The 16,494-nt window shown below is 32.8% G+C and overlaps 3 protein-coding genes across 3 annotated transcripts; 1 reads left to right on the top strand and 2 right to left on the bottom strand.

Moving 5' to 3' along the window:
* Nucleotides 1-226: 226 nt before the first annotated feature.
* LOC136776123 (uncharacterized) lies at nucleotides 227-3,222 on the bottom strand. Its single transcript, XM_066731497.1, has 4 exons — nucleotides 3,176-3,222; nucleotides 997-1,213; nucleotides 335-920; nucleotides 227-267 (listed from the first exon to the last, which is right to left on the bottom strand). Exons 1-4 carry the CDS (start codon nucleotides 3,220-3,222, stop codon nucleotides 227-229), a joined length of 891 nt encoding a protein of 296 aa, XP_066587594.1.
* A 6,502-nt stretch (nucleotides 3,223-9,724) lies between these two features.
* LOC136776352 (putative nuclease HARBI1) lies at nucleotides 9,725-11,108 on the top strand. Its single transcript, XM_066731806.1, has 5 exons — nucleotides 9,725-9,774; nucleotides 9,850-10,042; nucleotides 10,116-10,402; nucleotides 10,473-11,016; nucleotides 11,076-11,108. The coding sequence occupies exons 2-5, from the start codon at nucleotides 9,888-9,890 to the stop codon at nucleotides 11,083-11,085; spliced, it is 996 nt and encodes a 331-aa protein (XP_066587903.1). The 5' UTR covers nucleotides 9,725-9,774; nucleotides 9,850-9,887; the 3' UTR covers nucleotides 11,086-11,108.
* A 16-nt stretch (nucleotides 11,109-11,124) lies between these two features.
* On the bottom strand, nucleotides 11,125-12,768 carry LOC136776124 (uncharacterized). Its single transcript, XM_066731498.1, has 6 exons — nucleotides 12,657-12,768; nucleotides 12,235-12,566; nucleotides 11,971-12,167; nucleotides 11,560-11,892; nucleotides 11,373-11,497; nucleotides 11,125-11,299 (listed from the first exon to the last, which is right to left on the bottom strand). The coding sequence occupies exons 2-6, from the start codon at nucleotides 12,512-12,514 to the stop codon at nucleotides 11,125-11,127; spliced, it is 1,110 nt and encodes a 369-aa protein (XP_066587595.1). The 5' UTR covers nucleotides 12,515-12,566; nucleotides 12,657-12,768.
* Nucleotides 12,769-16,494: the final 3,726 nt, after the last annotated feature.

Raw genomic sequence — 16,494 nt, forward strand, 5'->3', positions numbered from 1 at the left:
AATGCCGTTTAAAAGAAATGTCACGTACCTCACAATTAAATGCTATGCAACAAATAATGAACATAACTTACGATGTTTTATTAAAGGAAAAAGATGTTTCTGTAGATTAACAATAATTATGTTTTTAATCATTTTTTTTTATTTTTAAAAACTACTTGTAAAAATTGTTGTTATTTAATTAAATGAACAGTTCAACTTGAAATTATATAATTAAATTTTTAATTTACTAACTAATAAGTTTCGTACTGCCATGGGATAGCGCCTTCGCTATTAAAATATTTACAAAATTCCTCTCTTATGTTAATCGCAATACGGGTGATATTGTTTGACCCACAGGAGCCTATATTTTGTAATGCACTATCACTAATGTTTTGTTTAGCAGAAACATTATTGCAGTCTATCTCCATAATTCCGTTGTCTTCATGGCTTTGCACATCTTTTCTTAAATAATTGTGCAAACATACAACAGCTTTGACAATAGAAATAGTGTTTTTAACACTGCAATTGATCGGCCTTTTCAGTATCCTCCATTGACTCACTAATATTCCAAATGTATTTTCTATTGTTCGTCTTGCACGACTTAAACGATAATTATAAATGACTTGCTCGTCATTCAATCCTAGTTTTCCTGGATATGGTCTGAGCAAATAATGTGTTAATGGAAATGCCTCATCACCCACCAGGATGTAAGGTAAGGGTGGTCCACCTGGACACAAAGATTGTGGTGATGGCAGGTTCATTTTGTTTGTTCGGAATTTTAATCCTATTAGTGAATCTTTGAAAATACCACCATCGCTGCGGCGGCCATAAGCCCCTATGTCTACGTACAAAAATTTATAATTCGCGTCACAAATGGCCAAGAGGACAATGCTGTGGCTATGCTTATAATTAAAATAAGCAGACCCTGCTTTAGGGGGACACTGTAAAAAATCATTACGTTAATAAAATTAAATATTATAAAATTTTTTTAATTTACCTCAATTACAACATGTTTGCCATCAATAGAACCAATGCAATGATTAAAATCCATTTTTCTTCATACTTTTTGTATATTTGGAGCCAATCGCTTTCCGTGTTTTGTGATGGCATTACTTCATTATGCAGTAAACTCCAAAGCGTTTCGCATGTTTCTTTAATAATGTTACTAATAGTGGTTACACCAATTAAATATTGATAGGACAAGCTATGCAAGGAATCACCTGTTGCTAAATATCTAAAAATAATATTAATAGTTTCTTATTAATAAAACCATCAAGAGCTATAAGCAAAATTAAAAAAATTGTATTATAATATTTTTATACAAAATATTTTAAGATATGTATAATGACCGGCATATATGGCGTCTCTTGATGCATTTAGGAACCGCCTTATAGAGTCCCTTACTATCAGTAATTCAAAACAGAAAAGTATGCTTCAGCATGCATTTTAGATTTAAAAAACTGCTTTATATTTTATTATTCAAAGTTTTTAATTAAAAATGTAAGCTAACTCGAGCTTTCCATCTTAAGCTACTGATGGTGAGGGATTTTATAACGTAGTTCCTAAATGCATCAAGGGACGCCATATATACCGGTTATTGGTAATATCAGAGATGAAACGGGAGATTGCTCATGCGAGGTCCCGAGGCAATCCCTACCGGTAGGCGGCGCTGGTGTTGGCAAACGCGTGTCTCAGGTCCATCTAACCCCTAACGCCATCTATCGGAAGAGACCACGAAGCACGAGCGTTAAGCTTAGAATAGGGTAAAACATATATGCATTGTTGCCAGAAAGCGGAATAAAGAGAGAGCGGAGATATTTTCTCGGACCTCTCTGTCTTTCTCGCTGTTAGCTTCTAGCAGAAGAGTCGAGGCAAAATCTTTCCGTTTCGCTTTGCCGAAAATCTACCAATATTTGATGTCATTGATATTTGCAGGCCAATGCCTTTATACATGATTTTTTCAGCATATTTATTTATCAGCATTGACTTATTTAAATCAATAATAAATTAAGGAAATGCGTATTTGATATATAATAATTATTTTAACTATAATTTCATCGTTATATTTCGCTTATTTCCGTAAAATCTGAATTTCTTTAGTTTATTATTGATTATTGTAAGTCAATGGCAATTTAAAAAAATTTAATCTTAAAAAAAAAAGAAAAGTACCGATCAGGAATCGAACCCGGACCCACGAATCGCCACGCGATTACCTTACCGCCTAGACCACGAGGCTTCTTCAGTGCACCGTAAACAGATAGTCTTTTTAAGGGCTTGAAATCTTCTATTGAACCATATAAATAAACGAAGAACCGACATCTTTATTCATTATTATTCTATCATAATGGTACACAAATTAAAGAATAATTATATAATGTAGATTTTCAAAAGATTTTCCAATAACCAAGAACGGAAACTGCGAGCGTTGATTATTTATCTTCGTTCTTGGCTATTGGAAAAGCTTTTGAAAACTATTCAAAATATAATTATTCCTTAATTTGTGTACCATTATGACAGAATAATAATGAATAAAGCTGTCGGTTGCTCGTTTATTTATATGGTTTAAAAGAAGATTTCAAGCCCTTAAAAATACTATCTGTTTACGGTGCACTGAAGAAGCCTCGTGGTCTAGGCGGTAAGGTAATCGCGTGGCGATTTGTGGGTCCGGGTTCGATTCCTGAACGGTACTTTTCTTTTTTTTTTTTAAGATTAAATTTTTTTTAATGGCCATTGACTTACAATAATCAATAATAAACTAAAGAAATTCAGATTTTACGGAAATAAGCGAAATATAACGATGAAATTATAGTTAAAATAATTATTATATATCAAATACGCATTTCCTTAATTTATTATTGATTTAAATAAGTCAATGCTGATAAATAAATATGCTGAAAAAATCATGTATAAAGGCATTGGCCTGCAAATATAAATGACATCGAATATTGGTAGATTTTCGGCAAAGCGAAACGGAAAGATTTTGCCTCGACTCTTCTGCTAGAAGCTAACAGCGAGAAAGACAGAGAGGTCCGAGAAAATATCTCCGCTCTCTCTTTATTCCGCTTTCTGGCAACAATGCATATATGTTTTACCCTATTCTAAGCTTAACGCTCTTGCTTCGTGGTCTCTTCCGATAGATGGCGTTAGGGGTTAGATGGACCTGAGACACGCGTTTGCCAACACCAGCGCCGCCTACCGGTAGGGATTGCCTCGGGACCTCGCATGAGCAATCTCCCGTTTCATCTCTGGTAATATGTATACAGGGGATGTTTACGTTCAGTGATCTGATCCGGGTTAGGGTTTACTACAGTCGCAGTAATACAACTTTCGAAAAAAACCCTAGATTAACCCGGATTTGGTGAGGAGGCTTCCGCGTGTGGATCTGATCGGGTCTGGGTTAAAGGGGTAAAGGTAGGACGTATTCCGACGTGATTGAAGTGTCAAAAACGGACAAGTGACCAATAGCAATAGGTTTTACCAACAAGTTAAAGTATTTCCATTTATTTGAACACTGCTTGCCATTAACTAAATATCCTTTTTACCTAATTCTGCAGCAATTACCTCCCATAATTTTTTTTGACCAATATTTTTATTTTGTATTATATTTTTATTTTTCCTTATATGTTCCAACAACAATTTTGTGCTTCCAATTGTCCAGGAATATTTATTCAGATCTGCCAAAAAAAAGAAAGTATTAATTAAAATATTTCCTTTTAATAAAGTCTAATGAAATTAAGATTTAATAATTAATGCAAATACACTTTTTTCACTCCAATGTTTTGGGTTGTGTAGGAAATTAAAGTATAATTTATAATAAAACTGAATACTTTACTATTTTAGTATTCTGTACTACATTTAAACTTTACATACCTACATATCTATTGTGAGCGTAGTATTGATCCATCTTTATTTCTGAAAAAAATTAATAATTAATTGCAAATATACAGAAAATTTATTGCCATTTAAATACAATAAACATAAGATTAAGGTTATCATTTTAAATATAATTTACTTCTTCTTAATTTTTTATTTTTACCTGATGAAATTAAAAAACTACGTGATAAAATGTTAATAATAAAAGTTTATAACTAAGTTTACCTTTATTTGCTTATTGAAATTTTACCAATGCTGTTTTGAATTTCGATCACGTCTGAGTACGTCCTACCTTAATCCCCTTTAACCCGGATCCGATCAGATCCACTCGCGGAAGCCTCCTCACTAGACTCGGATCCATCTAGAGTTTTTTCGAAAGTTGCAGCTCTGAAACTGGGTCTAACTCTAACCCGCATCAGATCACTGAACGTAAGCATCCAGGGTCTTTTCCTAACAGCGGAGCATAGGAGATTCGTGTTAGTTGACTATAGCACTCGGAATGATGGAATCTGAGAGCGCTGATTGGTCAATATTGCGTAGTACCAACATATAATAGGCCATTACCAATAGTTGGATACGAAAAATGAGATTCATCCGCCATTTTGGTGTGGAGAAATGTTTACATGCTAATCGTAGCAGAAAGATATGTAAAATGGAAAAATGTCAAATGTTGTCGTTACTAAAGTAAAAATTGAATACTTTGAAGGAAAATGAAGAATATTCATACTTTCCATTAATTATTTTCAATTTTTACTTTAGTAACCTTACCATTTGACATTTCTCCATTTTACACCTCTTTCTGCTAGGATTAGCATTTAAACATTTCTCCACACCAATATGGCGGATGAATCTCATTTTTTGTACCCAACTATTGGTAACGGCCTATTATATGTTGGTACTACGTAATATTGACCAATCAGCGCTCTCAGATTCCATCATTCCGAGTGCTATAGTCAACTAACACGAATCTCCTATGCTCCGCTGTTAGGAAAAGACCCTGTATAATCAATGATTCTTTCTCTCGGTTATGTATGAAAAGGATAAGTATATACCTTAATGTAATTGACAAACGTTCTGCAGGCTGTATTGGATCTCTTATTACAGTTTTTTTTACAATTATTGGTGCAATAATATGCAATAACTCCTCAAATTGGCTGGCATTCATGCGATAATAATTATAAAAGTTTTTTGAGGTAAAATACGGCACTGTTGCATTAAAAAAACCATTTTCTTTCCTTCTAATAAATATAGGATCAACCCAACATCTTTTCCTTTTGTATTTTCGTTTTGTAATACTATTGCTATGAAGCACTGCAGCTAATGCCGCTTTTGTTCGTATCCATTTCTCTTCTTCCTTCTGATTTAAAGAAACAATGCACTGAGTTATCCACTCATAGTATCTCTTATCAAAACTGATTTTCCCGTTATTTGATAAATTATTCGCCTATAATTTTTTTAAAGGGAATATAATAAAAAATGCATTTTTGTATATAAATATAATAATGTCTTTATCGAATAACTTAAATACTTAGATATACATATTATACCTTATAGGTAGAGCTACACAAAATGTAATGATTCTGTTTTTATTTAAGAATAGTGTGATTATTGAAAGCCCTTATCCCCGCGGATATCAGCGATATGTGTCAAAGGTTTGAAAATTTCAAATTGATTGGCACACGTCGCTAGCGATAAAATAAAGCGAGGAGAAGGAGAAAAATAAGGTCACGTGACCTCCAATCGCTAGCGACAAGCGACCCATGAAAATGTACCTTAAGCTGCAAGTTTGACAGTATTAACCTTAAAATAATTTGAACCAAATTTCGTTATAAATAAATGAAAAAACAATATTAGACTGTTCCTATTTGAATCCGATGAGGTTATACTCATTAAACGAATTTTTTACATAAAGGAATCAACAAATTAGATAAGCATAACAATGAATTTTATAATATTAAATGTAATATATTTTGTGGTACTTTGTGGAATTTTATTTCAGATTAAATTATTGTGATGTGTTTATTGTATCATTGCTGAGGATACAGCTGACGGGATGAAGTAAGATTAATTTTCAACACTGTGCCAAGGAGAAGTATACTTTCAATATTTATGTGCATCGGTGATTGCCAGGATTGCAAGAATAAATAAATGAAAAAACAATATTAGACTGTTCCTATTTGAATCCGATGAGGTTACACTCATTAAACAAATTTTTTACATAAAGGAATCAACAAATTAGATAAGCATAACAATGAATTTTATAATATTAAATGTAATATATTTTGTGGTACTTTGTGGAATTTTATTTCAGATTAAATTATTGTGATGTGTTTATTGTATCATTGCTGGGGATACAGCTGACGGGATGAAGTAAGATTAATTTTCAACACTGTGCCAAGGAGAAGTATACTTTCAATATTTATGTGCATCGGTGATTGCCAAGATTGCAAGAAATTGTTAAGGTATTTGAAAATCATACGCTAACTTCCAGGTACTGAAATTAACAAAATACATGTTTAGCTATTTCTTTTCTTTAAACTGATGAGGATATCAACTGTTTAATAGGTTTCAAATTAAATTAAGGTAAAAAAAATGCTTATTTGGATGATGTGAAATTCCAAAAAAATATTATTTACGTAGAATACAAGTTGACCAGTGCTTGGATTGGAGCTAATTATATGATAGTACATTTTACAAAAGAAACAAAGATATAATATATATGTCAAGAACAAATATTGAATGCTTTGTAACAATTAATTAGATTAAATAAAAATATTACTTCATTTGAACAATCTTAAGATATATATCAGTTTACAAACTGATCAATTTGTCGTGTAAGATTGTAAATTTTTAAATTGCAGGCATACAGTGGATGAAAATAAGAAATTGGCAGCAGAATATCTATGAACCAGAGGCTTCAATCATCTTATCTGTGGTATTTCCTGATACAGAATGTCCAAAGGAAGATAAAAAAGATCTTGGTATGGCAGAGAATATTCCAGAACTCAATGATGATGTTGAAACCTTGCAATTCATAAAAATATGAAAAAAGGAGTAAATTTAAAGTCAAATCTTGAGAAAAGAAGGGCTTATAACTCAGTATGGATTGAAATTCTTTAGAATATGAGGCTAATAGTTTACAGATATTATAATATTTTTATTAGTTAAGCGCTGTGGTTTCAAAACATGAGAAATGTGGAAATTTTCTTTAAATTCTGTAGAATTTAAAAGAATAATTTAATTTTTTAAATATATATTCTCTTACAAAACGTTATGAAATCCCCCACAAAACAGACTTCGCCTGTAAAAAAAGGCGGCAAATACATAAACCATCTAGCATAAATGATATAGTAAAATTATCCAATTAAAAAAAGTAGTGAAATCCAAATATTAGGCAAGTATATTTTTTTACCTTAACAAAAGTTAAATTTTCGAAAAAAAAAAAGAACAAAAAAGTTACTTGCCGGGCCCGTAATGTCCATGCACAGTGAGAAATGGAATCGTCTGTAGTTCGGCTAACTTCAATCTTTATCCTAATATGAAATTTGCTATACTAAGCTATACTTGAATCACACACGATTCATTTCCCACTGTGCATGAACATTACGGACCCGGCAAGTAACTTTTTTGTTCCTTTTTTTTTCGAAAATTTAACTTTTGTTAAGGTAAAAAAATATACTTGCCTAATATTTGGATTTCACTACTTTTTTTAATAGGATAATTTTACTATATCATTTATGCTAGATTGTTTATGTACTTGCCGCCTTTTTTTACAGGCGAAGTCTGTTTTGTGGGGGTTATAAGGACGTAAAATTTATAATCAAGTAGAAACAGGGACTAGTATTTTCATAAAAGGGCATTTATCAGGACTTGGCGTGTAGATGTTCTAAGGGTTCTAATGAGATCTAAAGCTCACTTGTCCCCATTTAAACCTTTGTACTTCTTCATGTCATGTCCTTATAAATACCTTTTCGTCAAAATGGTGGTTCCTATATCTACCTGACTATAGATTGGAAGACCTCATAAAATTTTATAAATATACTTAGGTAGATATGAGATCTAATTACATTCATAAAGTGATTTATAAGGACTGGTCCTTATAACCTATTTTTGTACTGTGAATTATTTATGTATAGATATATTGTGTTTCGTCGATTATATAGCAAATTGGCTATCATCATTCCTTATGAAATTATTTTTTGTTCAAAAACCAATCAAAAAAGAATAGGTCCCCATAACGACCCCAATCAAGAGACACGGTAGTGTCTCGACGGCAAGTACATAAAAGTAGAAAAAGTCATGCCTATACCGCCGTCCAGGCACTACTCTCTTATACAGCTAGTTGAGGCGTCCCAATTTTCAAACCGATTTTTCTCCGTGAATAATCCATTGCCATTATTTAAGTAAAGTTTTTTTTAAAATGGTTTTGAAAAAGCTTTCATTTGCGCCTAAGAACATCAAAATCGGTTCACGCAATTCAGAGATCTCATACTCTGTTAGCTATATATATATCGAAAATAAAATTTTCCTTCATAATCTTCTTCTTCTCCAGCCAGAATGTATGTCTCGGGCTGAAGTTGGTCGCTAAGAAAAATGACGTCATTTTCACAACGCTTCCAACATAATATACTCAACGACCAAACTATATGGTTGTGAACTGTCAATTCGGCGACTATATTAGTTGAGTTCGGAATTAAACTCTTTTCACTCCGACGGAGCTTTCCCTAGAATTCCCTATTCACTCCGTCTAGTAATTCTGTGTCCGGGAGCAAGTTAGGGAGTGAATAGGGAATATGGAAGAGCTGTGATAGCTAATTGCTATTCTATCCCCACTTCTAAAAGGAAAATAGGGGTAAGGATAAATAAGAAATATTGGCACTAATTGGGAGCTCCGTCTGACTAGTTTAAGCGGGAAAGAAGCAAAATTGACAAATGTTGGTTTCATTATTTTGGAATTAAATTTCAAACGTTTGTTTATATAAATCTAAGGGCCTGATAAAGTAAGTGAAATAAAATTTAAAATAATACAATATCGTGTATAGTTAAAAAATTAATCTTTTATTTCTTTTTAACAGTTGTTATGAATAATGAATATAGTTCGTGTAGACTCTACCAATTTTAATTTAATTTATTTTGATAACTGTCTTCTTTCAATTAATTGCAATAATTTAGTAGTACAGCAAAAATGAAAAATTCCAGTAGCAACTTTATCCCTCCATATATTTTTAATATAATTTTATAAACTACTCACTACTTTTTTCTTGCAGTAGGACATCCATTTTTATTTTATCAAAATAAATTAAATTAAAATTGGTAGAGTCTACACGAACTAAATTCATTATTCATAACAACTGTTAAAAAGAAATAAAAGATTAATTTTTTAACTATACACGATATTGTATTATTTTAAATTTTATTTCACTTACTTTATCAGGCCCTTAGATTTATATAAACAAACGTTTGAAATTTAATTCCAAAATAATGAAACCAACATTTGTCAATTTTGCTTCTTTCCTGCTTAAACTAGTCAGACGGAGCTCCCAATTAGTGCCAATATTTCTTATTTATCCTTACCCCTATTTTCCTTTTAGAAGTGGGGATAGAATAGCAATTAGCTATCACAGCTCTTCCATATTCCCTATTCACTCTCTAAGGGCCATTCTTACCGTTGAGGGTCCAGGTTAAGTAGAGGTACCAATTTCTTAAAATATTCCTACACTTTCGGAAAATTTTTTGCTTTAAAGTTTTCAACCTGAAATATTAATAGTCTGAAGTTATTTTAGGAAAAAGCGAGGGAAGTAGATAAGGCTTGATTAATTCAAACGAAATATAATAATTTTGCGATAGTCAAAAGTACTATAGTAAAATAACATAAAAGGTCTCATGTACCGCTATTGAAGATAAATCGGGTATATTCACAGAGTTTAGTCATATAATAACACATGAATATGAATAAATTATTTCCAATGAATTATCTAATTATGTTGGATTTCTTAGACGAAGAAGAAGAAGAGTTGGATGAAAATACGCAGTGCATGTTTAAAAGAAAGACGAGAATAATAAGACCGCGGATGAATTGGTTCAATATATATAATGCTGATGATTTCAGAAAACGATTTAGACTTCGTAAGGAAGACGCTTTAATATTATTGCAGAAAATTAGCCATACGTTGACTTTTAAAACTGATTGGTAATTGATATTTCATATTAAAAGATAAATAAACATTAATATATTGTCATCAATTGTATTTCATCACTTTCAGGAATCATGCAATATCACCAATGATTCAGTTGCTAATAGCATTAAGGTTTTATTCCACTGGCTCCTTTGTTATAATTATATCTGAATTTGTTGGGGTTTCAAATGCTTCCGCTACTAAAATTGTACATCGGGTGTCTTCTGCGATTGCTGCTTTAAGTAAAGAATATATTAAATTTCCATTAGAGCCTGAAGATATTTTGCGAACCCAAGCAGGAAATTTTGAGAAGTCAGGATTCATAAGAGTTCTGGGCGCAATCGACTGCATACATATTACTATTCAATCCTATGGTAAAAGATCATACATTTTTAATAATACAGACTATTAACTGTTTCACCAAGAGGATTATCTTTGCTGTAGGTGGAGAATATGCAGAGCTATTCAGAAATAGGAAGGGGTTTTTCTCGTTAAATGTCCAGGTTATTGTAAATTCCAAACTGCAGATAATGGATATTGTTGCGCGATGGCCAGGATCCTCGCATGATTCAACAATTTTTAACAATTCGCGTATAAAACACCGTTTTGAAGTTGGCGAATTCGGAAATAGTTTGCTTTTGGGTGATTCTGGTTATCCTAATCTACCGTATTTATTGACCCCATTGATTAATCCAAAGTCACCAGCTGAAATACTTTATAATGAGGCTCAGATAAGAACTAGATCAATGGTCGAAAGGTGCTTTGGCATTTGGGGAAGAATTTTTCCCGTATTAACTATCGGCTCTCGATTCAGAACGCCAGAGAGGACCATGAATGTTATTATATCTTGTGCCGTTTTATACAACATCATTAGATCAAACGTAGAAGAAAATATAACCATTGATCAATACAACAATATAGTAAGAAATTATAATGAAAATTTACATGCAGACGAGAGAAGATATTTGATAGAATCTTATTTTCAAAGGTAGGTGTTAAAAATATTTCAGTAAAAAAAATAAGATTAATAACTATTGTTTGTTTTAGCTGTCTGTAAGGATTGTGAAAAGTATTAACCTCTTTTGATTCCATTTTCCTAAATAGACTTTTTGTTGTTCTTGAGAGCGTCGTAAAATGATTCCACTGCAGATATCGTTTGATAAAGAAATATTGTAGGATTATTATTCGTGACAACTGAAATATGTAAATTAGTAGTTTGAAATAATGGAATGTTCAAAATGTATGGATTTTTTACCTGGGTATCAAGTTTGCTACAAAAAATTTCATTGAGTAACTCTTTAATAAAATGTAATAAATTAAAAATGTATTCTTCTATTTTCGTACAAAAAAAAATATTCAGGAATAATAAATTCTTCTTGGCTTATATTAACAAAAAAATAGACAGTAATATTAAAATAAATCAAAAATATCATTTTAAATAAAAAAATAAAATTTGGTAATTTCAAAAACTATAATATACTGAATAATATTAATTTTTTAACTAGTCTGATGAGTCAGAACTATTAATAACCTGTGTAACGTTATTGTTATTTTCACATTCTTTTTGTAATTTATATTCTAATAATTTAACTTTTAGCCTTTCTTTTTTCAGTTGTTCGCCTAAAACTTGTATTTCTAAATTACTTTTCTCATTTAAATCCTTTTTCATTAAGTTGCTAAGCTCAATTTTGCTTTGCAATAAATTTTCCTGCATGTATTTTGTATCATTCGAGGACCTTGAAATAGAGCTTGTTGAAATTGATGGTCCTTTAATAACATTATGTAGAGGTTTGCTTAAAGATTTTGATAACTGTTTTGAGTTCCATTTCTCCCACCTATTAATTTCTCCTTTGCCAGTTAAATACTATAAAATAATAAAAAAATAAGTCTTAGGATCAATTTTTATATTACATTTTAAAATCATAATTTTAATATTATAAACCTTAAACACTTCATCAGTATTTGGATCCTCGTTTTCTTCTTCATATGCAATAATTTCTTCTATCACATTAATCGTTTCCTTCGCAGCAAATTTACCATCACTATCATTTACATTTTCTAGTCCATCAACAGAAGTTTTTATAATCTCATATGCCTTATTGTAAAGAATATTTGATGTAACATTATTTGATCCACCTCCTAAAAAAAAAGATAATACAGGATTTGTTAATTGGAAATCAATAATTTTCAATATTATCACAATTACCTGTTTTATATGTTTCTTCCTTTAGTTTTGCAAAATATTTTCTGGTACATTTTTTAATATTAGACCATAAAGTTTTTAAAGATCCTTCACTGGCATCTTTTTGCATTTCTTTATTAAATTTAACACATATTATATTCCATGTTCTATTTTTTTCATACAATCCTACAGCATCAGTTTGTTTATTTTCAATAATCTTTGAATATTGTTGAATGATATCAACCAATGCTAATTTTTCTTCAAATGAATAATTTTCATTTCTGTTCTTTTGGCTAATGTCCATGTTGCAGCTCTTTTCGTCGTTTTTTGTTATATTATAATAACCTTTGTTTCAGCTTTAAAATAAATCCTAAATTATATGAATGTACGAATTTCTAATTCTTCTTTGTACCGTCTACCATTGATATATGTGGCTGAGTATGTACCTAAGTTTTTCTGTATTTACTTCCTCTACTTCTTTTTATCTATTACCATGGGTATGACTTCAGACTATTAACATTTCAGGCCTAAAACTATCAAACAAAAAATATTTCGAAATTGGTACCCCTACTTAACGGGATCCCTCAAGCGTTGCGCGGCCGCGACGGAGTTACCACGCGCTGCAGTTTCGCCCGAAATTGAAAAAACTGCCATCTAGTGGCATACGCGCGATGCCGCTAGCGAGTAGCACGCTGGAGGGGAAAGAGTTCCCCCACCCACTGCGCGAGAGGAGAGTAGCCAGGCGGGGAATAAGCCGGGCGCTTACAGGCATTTTCCACTGCGAGCAGCGGTTGCCTCTCCCCTTTCGCCCAGCTGACTACTCGCGCGCTGCTCGCGGCTCGTGGCTCGTGGCTCGTGGTGGTTCACGGCTCACGGCTGAAGGCTCGCGACTCGTGGTTCGCCGTGTCTCGCGGCTCACGGCCAACGGCTCGCGCGTGGAAACCTTCAGAAAGCAGTTCACCTGAAACAAAAATGAAGGCTTATGTTTTTTTCTTTATATTATAAATGATATAGTAAAACTAAATATAAATATGGAGCATTTCACGCCAAAAATAAGTCTGAAACTGGCAACCAAAGCTAGCAGCTAAACAAAAGCGAAACATGAACCTTTTGAGCATAGAAATAAATGTCAAAGGAAAGATAAGAGTATAAACTCTTTATCATCATATTTCACCGACAGGGAAATTTTTTAAATTTTTGTAAATCATACTGTCCTGTAGCTTATAAAATTCTGCATTGATCAGTATGAATTTCATTAGGGATCTCAACTCCCTTTTTAGATTTTTTTAACATTGAAAGCAGAGATACGACTGAATTTTCAAGTTTTTCGACTTTTAGTCAAGTTTTTCGGCTAGCAGGAAATTTTTTTAATTTTTTTAAATCACACAGTCCTGTAGCCTATAAAATTCTGCATTGATCAGTATGAATTTCATTAGGGATCTCAACTTCCTTTTCAGAGTTTTTTAACACTGAAAGCAGAGCTACGACTGAATTTTCAATCTTTTCGACATTTAGTCAAGTTTTTGGGCTAGCAGGAAATTTTTTTAATTTTTTTAAATCACACAGTCCTGTAGCCTATTAAATTCTCCATTGATCAGTATGAATTTCATTAGGGATCTCAACTTCCTTTTTAGAGTTTTTTAACACTGAAAGCAGAGCTACGACTGAATTTTCAAGTTTTTCGACTTTTAGTCAAGTTTTTCGGCTAGCAGGAAATTTTTTTAATTTTTTTGAATCATACAGTCCTGTAGCCTATAAAATTCTGCATTGATCAGTATGAATTTCATTAGGGATCTCAACTTCCTTTTTAGAGTTTTTTAACACTGAAAGCAGAGCTACGACTGAATTTTCAATCTTTTCGACATTTAGTCAAGTTTTTCGGCTAGCAGGAAATTTTTTTAATTTTTTTGAATCATACAGTCCTGTAGCCTATAAAATTCTGCATTGATCAGTATGAATTTCATTAGGGATCTCAACTTCCTTTTTAGAGTTTTTTAACACTGAAAGCAGAGCTACGACTGAATTTTCAATCTTTTCGACATTTAGTCAAGTTTTTGGGATAGCAGGAAATTTTTTTAATTTTTTTAAATCACACAGTCCTGTAGCCTATAAAATTCTGCATTGATCAGTATGAATTTCATTAGGGATCTCAACTTCCTTTTTAGAGTTTTTTAACACTGAAAGCAGAGCTACGACTGAATTTTCAATCTTTTCGACATTTAGTCAAGTTTTTGGGATAGCAGGAAATTTTTTTAATTTTTTTAAATCACACAGTCCTGTAGCCTATTAAATTCTCCATTGATCAGTTCTTATGTCCTAAATCACTTTCTAGACCTTCAATATAAAGGTTTGCTTCTATATACATCCCTTTTTCCACCTTTCTCTTAATTCTTACTCTCAATGTCAGATTTGCATTATGGCTATTTCTCTGGCAAAGTAGGATCATTATTTATTACTTTTCATTAATACAAACTAGAAAATATGCAACTGATTGCGATAGAAGCCACAATTTTGTAATTATACAGCTTTTAGTTTCCTCACATTATTTACCCCATTGTCTATCACACGTACCACATTAAAATAATGATCTTTTTTAAAAGCTACACTTACACATGCTTGTAACAAAATACTCAATAACTATTCCACTTTCATTTCCAAGATCTTATGCCCCTTATCACCTGGAAGGCTTTCGCAATCTGATAAGAAGCAAACCCTTGGATTTGAAAGGAGATGGAAAGAATGCATAGTTCAGCTGTATCTTTCGCTGTCATCAAATAACATTTATTCTAGCATGAAGCATGCTCTGAAACTTGTTATCGATATTGGTTCTAACTGCATAATACATTCATAAAGTTTAGTAAAGGTTCAAATGACAGTAGTAAGTTTAAAGGACCATGAGCTATGACATCATGTGGCCCATGGTTCCTTTAAAACTTATACTGTTCTGCACTTTTACTACACTCTAGAAATGCCTTATGATAATAGAAACATTATCGATATGAAGTTACAGAGTATACTGCATGCCAGGAGAAATGTTATGAGCTGAATGAAATTCATGCAGCTGAACCATGCTTTCGTCCCATCTAACCTGACTACGAAACTATTATTTTTACACAAAGAAAGGCATGCAAACTACAAATTATTATATTTTGGAACTAACCTGAGGTTTCCTGCAGCAAATCCAAAAAATTGCACCCACTAAACACTTCACTGAACACTATTTAAATGAAACTCACTCACGCACGTCTTACTTGAGAGATAGCTGAAAACCGTCTCAACGATGACAGCAGCTGAGCTTTTTATGCGTTCGCAAATTGCACTTGAAGTGTGTGCAAAATATATATTTTTTAAAAATCGTCTTCTCACGTTGTTTTTTCCCTCAAAATAAAATGTTAATTATATTTAAAAAGCTTCTACAAATAAATATTACTTTTATTAAAAATAAATTAAGTTTAGCGCGAATTGTGCAGAAGCTTGCCATTGGTCCATCGATCTGATAAGCTTGATTATTGGTCTATCGATCTGATAAGCTTGATCATTGGCCAAGAAGCTTTGCACATTGTTCGCTAATAAGAAGGCAACGTGCAGTGTTTCATTCCCCACGATACCCACGAAGCACGTGGACCGCCCGATTTCCAGCTGAAAAATGGTAAGTAATTTTAACTTCATTGCATGCTAATACGTGATAGAAGTGATGTGTAGTGTTCTTCCGCGATGTTTTGCAATATATGTTTTAATAAGACTTTCCCGTTACGAATGCATGTATTGTTAACTGTAGAATATGTCATATTTATTGTATTTGTAACAATGCAATATGGCCGTATTTTTGTATTCTTGCGAGTAAGAACACAACAATGCAGCCATGTTGCATTTGAACAAATACAAGCAAATACGACGTCATATGGTTTCCAATATATGCAATCGTAAGTGGACTTTCTTACTATCACATATGTTTTAAAACATTGCAGTAATATATTACACATCAAATCTTTCAAGCATGTGACATTTTAATAATATTTTTCTTTTTTTATTTTCAGAAAACCAGGAAATCTGAGGAGAAGAAGGAGGGAGGGGGCCAGAAGAGGGCTGCCTCGTCCAACCCCCCTTCCACCCCCGCCACTCCGCAGCCACCCACGCCTCAGCCACCTACGCCTCAGCCACCACCGCCGCAGCCACCCACGCCGCAGCCGCCTAGCGGCAAGGAGAAGGAGGGGGGGAGGTCGAACGTGACCCCGCAGACCGCCAAAGCAGGGGTTTTCAAAGGTCCGCGTGCCGCCCCCAAGC

This window comes from Prorops nasuta, unplaced genomic scaffold, assembly GCF_024137725.1.
Source record: "Prorops nasuta isolate Cenicafe-Biocafe unplaced genomic scaffold, Cenicafe_Pnas_1.2 PNAS00009, whole genome shotgun sequence".
Lineage (NCBI taxonomy): Eukaryota > Metazoa > Arthropoda > Insecta > Hymenoptera > Bethylidae > Prorops > Prorops nasuta.

What these genes read in the sequence shown, in the direction of transcription:
- LOC136776352 (XM_066731806.1), top strand. Translation starts at nt 9,888, where the DNA reads ATGTTTAAAAGAAAGACGAGAATAATAAGACCGCGGATGAATTGGTTC. An exon ending in TTGACTTTTAAAACTGATTG is followed by an intron (nt 10,043 to 10,115) that starts GTAATTGATATT and finishes CATCACTTTCAG; the next exon opens with GAATCATGCAATATCACCAA. An exon ending in TATTACTATTCAATCCTATG is followed by an intron (nt 10,403 to 10,472) that starts GTAAAAGATCAT and finishes TCTTTGCTGTAG; the next exon opens with GTGGAGAATATGCAGAGCTA.
- LOC136776124 (XM_066731498.1), bottom strand. Translation starts at nt 12,514, where the DNA reads ATGGACATTAGCCAAAAGAACAGAAATGAAAATTATTCATTTGAAGAA. An exon ending in ATACTGATGAAGTGTTTAAG is followed by an intron (nt 11,893 to 11,970) that starts GTTTATAATATT and finishes ATTATTTTATAG; the next exon opens with TATTTAACTGGCAAAGGAGA. An exon ending in ATTCCTGAATATTTTTTTTT is followed by an intron (nt 11,300 to 11,372) that starts GTACGAAAATAG and finishes AATTTTTTGTAG; the next exon opens with CAAACTTGATACCCAGGTAA.
- LOC136776123 (XM_066731497.1), bottom strand. Translation starts at nt 3,222, where the DNA reads ATGAAACGGGAGATTGCTCATGCGAGGTCCCGAGGCAATCCCTACCG. An exon ending in TCCCGAGGCAATCCCTACCG is followed by an intron (nt 1,214 to 3,175) that starts GTAGGCGGCGCT and finishes TATTATTTTTAG; the next exon opens with ATATTTAGCAACAGGTGATT. An exon ending in TTGCATTGGTTCTATTGATG is followed by an intron (nt 921 to 996) that starts GCAAACATGTTG and finishes GATTTTTTACAG; the next exon opens with TGTCCCCCTAAAGCAGGGTC.